We start from the raw sequence: 9,926 nt of genomic DNA, 5'->3' as shown, positions 1-9,926 counted from the left end.
TTAATTGTATACAATTTTATTATTTTAGAAGAAAGAAAATTTTGTTTTTAAACCGGTGGTTTACCTCTTTTCTTTCAGCAAAATAAATGTTTATTTTTATAAATTCTTCTGTTTTGATTAACATAATTTATTTAACTTTCTAGTCTAGTTTTGCATACCACATAATCCAGTAGGTAAGACTTCAAGCAATATGAGTTTTTTTGAAGATCGCGATGGAATAGGTAAAGATTATTATATTCGCATAATTGATTTCTCTTTATTTTTATTAAGAAGCGCGATCGTAAAGTCGCGAAACACAGACCTCATGCTAATGCGACAAGTAACTGAAGCTAGAAATTTAAAACGTAAGATTTTGATGACCTTATTATACCAATCACTCAGGTATGGCGGTATATGCATTTCGTCATAATATATGGAACATCCAAAAGAGAGCTATTGTTTTCTTCGCTATTCTTCGTTAGCATGACCTTCTGACATGATTAAACTATGTCTGTCCGTCTGTATATGCGTCTGTTGTTAGCGTTCTCCTGGTCGCAAAAATAAAGATTTCGATTGCGAATTTTGTAGACACATTGGAATTTTTTGTGTGCAGGTAGGTATTGAAAATGGGCCAAATTGGTCCGAGCAAAAGCCCGCAGTAAAGCGTAAACGGAACGTAACTCCGTTTTTCTTAACAAAAGTATATGGAGTCTTGCTCATCACTCAGAAATTATAAAAATTAGAAGGCTGATAATAGTCACATTTACTTTATAAAACATTCTACTCTTTATGTGCAAAAATGGAAAAAATCGGTCATGTACACACAAAGTGATTAAATTTGATTTTTTTTTTTAATTTTTTAAGTTTTTATGCTTATTAATCGTAAGGTACACAAAACAGTATATTTAAAACTATTTTGCGTCCTCCTAATTCTATTATTATTATTATTATAAACTTAGTCAGAGAATAAATTCTAAGACTAAAGTCTTAAAGCACTAGCATCTAAGGCTTTCAGCTTTATTAAAAACTCTACCGCACTTGAGATTTGAACCCACGACCATTGAGTTGGTAGTCGAGACTCTTGCCTACTCGGCCACTCAGGCGGATCCCTCCGAATTCTAAAATAAATATGATGGGCAGCATGATCTGGTTGATTTTTTTTTTTTTAAATAACTCCCCTATGGGTATCAAATAAAAGCATTTGGGAGAGTAGAATGTGACAAGCTAAGTGTCTTAATTATACATTAATTATGGTGGACGTCACGGTGTGGTAGATTAATTTTTCTTAACAATTTGTTTTAGTGAAGTAAAAGGTAAAAGATAAATTTTACCCAATTCGCTTTCTTATAACAATATATGAAAGCATGGGGGCCAAAGATTTTAATGGTGATAGATATGCGAGATTCGGCCCCAGTCGGATGTAACTTTCTTCCTTGTTTAGTTATGGAATTGCGCAATTAAAATATTTGCATACCATTAAGTTACAAATTGATCATCAAATAATAAAAACACTCTACTAGATATATGGGTCTGATCGTATTCTTAATCCATTTTTGTAAATAAACTAAAAAGTGTATTTGTAAGCCATTAACATTTAATTTGCAATTGCTTTCTTAATGAAGCAAGTTAATTCCTTAAGATCAGCATCACTGTAAACATTGGGAAGACTATTTATCAGATATTTTCAAATATTTATGAGCCCCTAGTATCCGTAAAGTTCGTATTTAAAGTTGAATAGTTTAATAATAAGGCTATTAATTTGCGCCAGATTGTGATTCATATTATGAAATGAAATGGAACTCTGAACAGAGAAGAGGGTATGGTCCTTGAGAATATATACCAAGTACTTTTCCATTTTGAAATAAACAATAGTTTCAACAACAAAACATATAATTTTTAAAAAAAAAATTTTTCTTCTTAATATACATATGTTGCAAAACATGTGCAGAATTTGTCACGGCAGATGCGTGTTCTCTTTTCTTTATGTTCCGGCCTGCCATTTTCAGCAAATAATTTTGTGGTTGCTTCGTTCCGTTCCGAACTCATGTAAAATTTAAAGAACAACGGTTCACGCTAACTTGATGTAATTACAACATAACTAAATAATAGCTTAGTATAATTGTGAGTGGAAGTAATTATTGAATTTGTTCGCATCAAATAAAAGTGAAAAAAAATAGTCTATTTTATTTTACAGAACGCTTGTGCGTATTTCCTAGACGCCGGTAGTGTTATCTTGCATTTTTAGAAAGATATCGTAACAATGGTTAACCGCTTGGATCAATTGGTGCAATTGCATAAAATGTTGATGCAAGAATTGCTTGAAGTACAATGCTGTGCTGAACGATATCTCCAAGGCAGCTGTAAATTAATTGACATGCTTAAAGAACAATGGCCTCATAGGTCTGAAGACAATGGCTTAATTGCGTACGACTCTCTGGTAACAAGCATTACAAATATTATGAATATGGCAAGAAAATTTAATCTGCTATTGCAATTAAATCAGCCAACCAAACACAAGGGTAAGCTAGTGAACGAAATACTTGAACAATTGACTTTAGACGAAAAGGAAGAAGAGACTGACGAAGTTGACAGTATATCAAGTGAAATAGACGAATCTGACGATTTTATCTACCCTAAACATAACATCAACACCATGTATCAAGTGAATGACATTATAAAGGCTTCGATTACCTACGTAAAGGACGCAGAATCCTTAAAATTTTTTATAATCGACTTGCATCGATCTCACGCTGAAAAAGTTAAAGAAATTGCCCAATCACTACAACTTTATCAATATCATGGAGTTCCCCCGGAGAGTGAAGTATTCGGCTTAGTTTTAGATAATCGCATTTTGAGAGCAGTGCGCTCTTCCAAGTCATCGTATGATGCAGAATTAGACGAGGAATTTTGGTCTTGCTATCTATTGGATTTCGGTGAAATTGTACAGTTGCAGTCAAAAGATATGATGTATAAGCTATGCGAAGAACAAAGACAAACGCCAGCTCAAGCTATACCATGTCAATTAAGAAAGACCACTGAGAACCAACAAGAATTGCAAAGTAAATTGAGAGATTTAGAATATAAATCTGTAATCCTAAAAGTCGTAAGCGTAAACAATGACGATATCCAAGTGGAGTTAATCGAAGACAATAGTACGGCTTTATGCACTGATGTGAAATCGCAAGAAAGTAAACCCTTACTTCAAAACGGAAAATTCAATCCTAACGACCTAAACCAGGAGGACTTAGATATTCTCTATGATGAACCTTTATGCACCTCAAATGCTATGAAAGCTGTTATGGGTTATGATCCCCAAGATGACAAACGTATTTGCCGTTTCTATAATCCAAAAACCGGCGCTTGCTTCAAGGGCGCCAATTGCAAACAGGAACATACACCTAAACATCCTGATGGATGGACTAAAGACATTGTTCTTTCAACTGCATATGATCAAATTCCGGAAATAATATATAATAAGGGGGATATTATTACGATTACGCCTACTAATGTGGCAGAGTTGGAGTTTTTTCATGCTCAAATCAACGGGTCCGGCCAATCTAAAACCCCTTTAATATGGAATGATGATGACGTACCTTCTTGGAAACGTTTGCAGAGACCACCATTTGTTTTTGAGACGGTTTTGGCGAAATATGACGACGGATTTTGGTATCGAGCCAGAATTTTGACGCACGATGATGACTACAAAATATTTAAGGTATTCTACGTAGACTATGGCAACGAGCAGCTTGTTCATTTGCGTAGTATGGCCAAATGTGATCATTCCATAGCGCGTATACCGTGCCAGGCCGTATTGTTTCGCATAGCCGGTATTAAAACTGCTAATATCACCCCTGAGGAACACAGAGTTAGTACGGCTAAGCTTTGTCAACTAATTTTAAATCAAACAATGGAAGTGCAAGTGCTTGCACATAAAGAACATTTGATGATTAGTTTCCTGGAAAACCGTTTCAGCACTATTCCGAAAATGCTTATCGAAATGGGTTGTGCGGTACCACTTGAATCCTGATCCTGAAATGGTTCTGATGACGCATTTCTTTCAAACAAAAAACGTGAAGAAGAAAAATATTAGGCTTTTGAATGGTTTCGTAAAAGTATTTGAGAGAAAAATCCTTCGTAAAATAGATAATAAGTAAATGATGTGTGTCTTTTATAAAATATTTTATAAAATCACGTCTTATTCTATATATTTTTTGAATACGTAGATACTATAACCACGATCTTATTTTTATTTGGCTAATTACATATTTACATCATGATTTATTTGGTACTTTAAACGAATTTAAAATATTTGTACAATTCAAGTGCGGAATTTTTTTTTATATTATATCACATTTTATTTTCAATTACGTATTAAATATATTTTTTATACATTTTATAGCTCAATACAGAGCAAACTTCCTGATAAAACAATGATGTTTGCCGGTACAAAAGAATTTTATTGTGTAAATGAAAGTATTTCCTAAGATATTAAATTGGTGAAGGAACAAAAACACAAATATCTTAACAGATAAATTAAAAAAATCATTTGATTCGGGAAACTAATTGATACATATTTTTGTTCTCAGAAGAGTGTACTTTTGTTAGTTTACTTGCATGAAATAAATTGAACGAATTTTGTAACTATTAGATGTTTGCCACATTTGCCACATTCTCTGTGACTGCCTTAACTTTACCTTGGCTAGAAATATTGCATTTGGAACGATCAACTCAATGGACATTCTACAATCAGCTACAGAGCAGAATATCAATACAATATATTACTTTATCAAAACTACTAGGCTCAATATCTAATGTGCTTTTATAATTAGAGACGATAGCCTGTGTTGCTAGTGCTCAATGTCTTTTTTTTAGTCGAAGAATTTATTTCATTAGTCTAAAATTATGATAATAATAATAATAATAATAATAGGTGTTTGGCAAAATTTTGGTCACCCATTTCTACAGGTAAAAATAATAAAGACATGGGAAATACCGGTGTACGTAACGGTTAAATTCAATGGTTTGGACATTGCTGTACAAAGATTAACATCTTTCCATTTAATATCGTTTACTTATTCAGCGTACGCCGACGCTAGTCATGGATTGCTCCAAATACTTCTTCCAAATTCATTCCCCTTTGTTGTTTATTTGAAGAAATCTGCTGCCGAAGGCAACTAATAACGTTCAGAAGCTTATCATGATGCTACTCCATCCATCATATTCCAATTGTTGGTTTTGGGTTCAAAGTGCTTAAAAGTGGCGACAAGAAGAAAAGGAAGCTACTTTGATTAATATATAAGGAGCCCGTTTTCCACAATAATTGCCTTTTTTAAGAGGAAAAGTGATCAAAACTTTTGCAAACGCCTAATTATAAATTAGTTTTCAATATGAAAATGAAGGTGCGGAAAAATCTAAATTACCTAGAGGATGATTGCCAATACTAATAACGTAGAAATACGATAACATGCAATTCAATGCATGTACATCTTGAAAATTAGCAGCGGTTCGATAGCTCCAAATCTAAAGTTAAAAAGCACACAGAAAACATACAGCTTCTTCTCCCTGACTGTTTTTAAAAACGTTATATAATGGCAGCTAATTCAAATTTATCCATCATTTGGATTTTAGAAATGTGTCCTTCTGATGTTCTTTATATACCAATATTTTATCAATTTAACATTAAAATGAGGCAAATATGCATCATTGTTTTTCTATGTTAGTATATATTAATAAATATATCAATTACATTTAAATTTATACTAATTCTAAAAATCTAAATTTAGCTTTATTAATAATTTGTTTTGAGTATTTTAATTATTAACAAATGAATTGACTATATAAGAGGGAATATTAGTCAATATTAGTCAATATTCCCTCTTATAGGGAATATTAGTCAATATTAGTCAATATTCCCTCTTATATCACTGCTCATTAAAACTTGCTTTGGAAGATCAACCGACGACCTGACCTCTACGCAAGAAGGAATAGAAAGAACTTGCTTCATTAAGTTCAGGACTCTGGTATTACCATTTTGGACGTTGAAAATATGCAAGCAACATTTTTTATTATTTGATCTACGGATGCCGCGTAAGAAAGACACAATCTCGATATTGTAAATCCCTTGACATGCCGAAGTGAACGAACAAAAGAGAAAATATATCTGATAATTCCAGTTGCAACGACCAAAAGAAAATTAAAGAAAAAAAAAAAGATAAATAAATATAAGATAGAAACGTAGAATTGGAAGCATGTGTACCAGAGAGTACAGTAAACGTAGAGCACTTACCGACGGTTATTTTATTACCTTTATGACACGCCCAACAATGTATCGCATTTCGGTTATCCGCACGTAATTAAGGTATATGTAGCAATGCTATAAGACAATGTATCGGCGGACGACAAAGTAAAACCAATGATACTCAATATTAATTTATTATAAATAAATTCGTAAATTGCATAAACTAAGCGATTTTATAGTTTGACACACACACGTAGATTGAGAGTATAAACTTAAGAATTTAATTTAAAATTGCACACAAACACTAATTTTCATTAAATAAATCAGTATCGCAGCCGAAATGAGATGATACATATGCGCTTATCATCGCTCAAGCCATTCTCTAGGCAGTAAGTTCTACGTGCAAGCAGCAGCTACTAAGGCGCTTTGACGCCCCTTTTTCCTATTTTACTTTTCTCCGTACGCCTGGATATATTTTATTGCGTGGCGCTATTATTGAATGTATATTCAATGGTTTAAAGAATTTTTGCAATTTATCGTCAATTCAAGGCAGGATATATACGACATGACGGATCACGTTTTCGATTCCTATTTACGTAATCATTTATGAACACAGCGTCTACTACGCACCCAAGTCGATAGCAAGCTCAGATAGTTTCTACCTAATTGCAACATTCGAGCATACACAAGAGTTATCCTTACTATGGCTAACGTTTTGTACTCCCATGCTAATAACGACACCGATATAATAAGTGCGAGAGATACGAGATTTGTCGGAATGTATATATCAAGAGTGGATTTAGTCCTCTATTACGATCAATGCCAGCGAATACACAAATTTAGAAAATGTTCGTTGCTCTGGACGATGTTATCGAGAAGAAAGTTACAGTGTTCCCAATTCATCCATTCAGGTAATGTGAACGCAGTTGTGACTATTTTCGAATGTCATCATCAACGTGTTCAAATTTTAGAAGGAAACCAACTTATGACAGCATGCAAAGAGCTATCAGAATTGGTGAACTTCAGTCCATTGGTATCAAACTTGATTGCATTCCTGCAAAATTATGATGCACAACCACATTTGACAAACCCTACGCTAGTGGACTAATTGATGAATAAGTTACCACTAAAAAAGCGATAAGGACGGTGCTAAAAAATTTAACCCCTGTTATCAGAAGTATCCATATATGTCATGTTAGCAACCGAAAGTGGCCAGTCAATGAAAAGGTAGCAACTATTAAACCTCTTTTTTACTATAACAATATATCAATATAAAACTAAATTAAAATGTCCAATTTACCATCGGGAGCATGATGTGTACAAATGTAGAAAATTGTAACAATTATCAGTTTCTGAACGATGAAATTCATGTTAAGTTTTTAATTTCATTCATACGACACTTAACAGCATCAGCTAATTCTATGCACCGATTATGTACTTTTTAGTTAAGTAGCGCCCACTTGATTGTGAATTTTATTTCGAAAAAATAATGGGCAGATTTGACGCAGGTTTGTTTACAAACAAACAGCTTGATACTATCAATTATGTAAACGTAAATAAAAACAAAATTATATAAAATTTTTGATAGAATGAAATGAAATAATTTAATATAATTCATATAATTACATATTTTAATTTCTTGGGAAAGCTTTGAATTTGAATAGCGAACTAGAACTTTGAATTTTATATATTCCTATTTTATGTAATATATTTATATATATATATACATTAAGACACGAATCTATCTGTAAGGAATGTATGATATTGAAAATAAATGGCAGCTTTGTATTACGTAAATAAAAACGAACGTTTTAATTTTCAAAAATAGATTTATTCCTTTGATCTTCTATTATAACAATTAGAAGTCGTCTAGCAAAACGTCGCAATAGTCCACGCTAACGTTGTGAAAGGCCGCGAAAACATTTGCATTTTCGCATCTTCCTTCAATCGTATCTGCTCTTACATAAAATGTACCTTCGACCTTGAAAAATGAATAGGCTTAACTTAGATTTTTGAAAATTTAATGCTAGCCTTTATATCTACCGAAGCATCTCTCAATAATGTGTATTACTTTGCAATGAACATCACTATATATTTCCGTGTGATTGGATCGAACAGACGTCTGATCACGGCGCCATTGATCACAGCTTTAAAGACTTTCCACTATTACCTGAAATTATTTGAATGGTATAGCTGCGTAGCGCTTCACATTGTTTCAGAGCTTACGATGGAGCCACCCCTTATCTTGATACATTGATTTTGAGACGCGATTCGTCTGCAAAAATGTATATACAACATTCCGCACGATTTTTATATATTCCTCAATGTTACTTGATTATTTAATGACAACATATTCACCTTATTTTTTTCGTTTTGTTTAGTCGAATGGATTAGGTGTGTTGGCGATAAGACCAATATTCTCAGTAGAGTGAGGGATTTCTATTATTTGTTGATCGTTTGTGCTTTATGATCACAAGCTTTGGCAAATTAGGGTACAAGTGGTATTGATTTGACAATGGGATTAAAAATCAAAAAAAAAGCATTATTTTACTTACCTTTCACAAATTTAATCAAAAATTTTAATTTTTGGTTCAGCTGTTTGTAAGTAAATAATTTAGCAAAGCATATTAATCAGCAATAACATATGAATTGCTGGGTTGAATAAAAAAGGTTCGATGTGAACACAACGCAACATCATTTGCCGCAAAGCAGCTGCTTAAGCCCCATTCTGTTCAACCTCTACGCGGCCAATTTTCTCCAGGTCAAAATTCCAAAACCCACATATTCTATTTGTCTTAATCGGCAAATCCTTTAACGATGTCGTCGAAAATCTCTCCTTAAAAGCAAATGTATTATACTAGGAATGTGCTCAACCTAAATTGCAACCCGAGCAAGACAGGCAATCGTTTTTGCAAAAAAATTGAACAAAATTATCAACCTATTCATCAATGGCATCAAAATCATCCAATGCATCTATATATATCTAGTAATTCCACTATAACGTTCCGCGATCATTATAGAAACGTGATCAAAAATTTTAATCTATGCAAGTCTTTGATCCGATCAAAAATTGAATTTGGACATTCAGCCGCCTGCAACTTCCCTCATCCAGTATATGTTTTTTATTAATGGATTAATAACCTAATAATGTAAAGAGAGACTTCTTCTACTGAGACTTGGAAAGCTTCTTCTGTTTGTTCGTCTATAATCTGTTTAATAGTTATTCTATAATGTTAAAAAATTTACATTGCCTATTATTTCGCGGTGAGATTCAAACTCACGACTACTGAATTGTCCGAAAGATCTGAAATATATTATTATTATTATTATTGTTTTAATTTTAGACTAAAAAAAAAAGACATTGAGCACTAGCAACACAGGCTATCGGCTCTAATTATAAAAAAGAATAATAAAATGTACATTAGATAATGAGCTTAGTAGTATTAATAAAGTAATGTATAGAATTGATATTCTGTTCTGAAGCTGATTGTAGAATGTTCAAAGTGTTAATCGTTCCAAGTGCAATACTTCTAGCCAAGGAAAAGTTGAGGCAGTAGCAGAGAATGTGCTTTATATTAAGAGTTTGTCCACAACAGCAGATTGGGGAAGAAGATTTCTTCAGGATCCATTGGTGAGTTGCAATTGTATGACCAAGGCGAATTGTAACACATTTTAAGCGGAACATGAATATATTGAATCACGGCTTCGA

The 9,926-nt window shown here is 32.9% G+C and overlaps 1 protein-coding gene across 1 annotated transcript; it reads left to right on the top strand.

Moving 5' to 3' along the window:
• The first annotated feature begins 1,978 nt into the window (after window positions 1-1,978).
• LOC119636315 lies at window positions 1,979-4,711 on the top strand. Its single transcript, XM_038031617.1, has one exon. It carries the CDS (start codon window positions 2,240-2,242, stop codon window positions 4,004-4,006), a length of 1,767 nt encoding a protein of 588 aa, XP_037887545.1. The 5' UTR covers window positions 1,979-2,239; the 3' UTR covers window positions 4,007-4,711.
• Window positions 4,712-9,926: the final 5,215 nt, after the last annotated feature.

The sequence above is a fragment of the Glossina fuscipes genome, unplaced genomic scaffold (assembly GCF_014805625.2).
Source record: "Glossina fuscipes isolate IAEA_lab_2018 unplaced genomic scaffold, Yale_Gfus_2 28, whole genome shotgun sequence".
Lineage (NCBI taxonomy): Eukaryota > Metazoa > Arthropoda > Insecta > Diptera > Glossinidae > Glossina > Glossina fuscipes.
This window is presented reverse-complemented; position numbering and strand designations above follow the sequence as displayed.

Excerpts from the sequence above, each read along its gene's own strand:
- LOC119636315 (XM_038031617.1), top strand. The coding sequence starts at position 2,240 with ATGGTTAACCGCTTGGATCAATTGGTGCAATTGCATAAAATGTTGATG.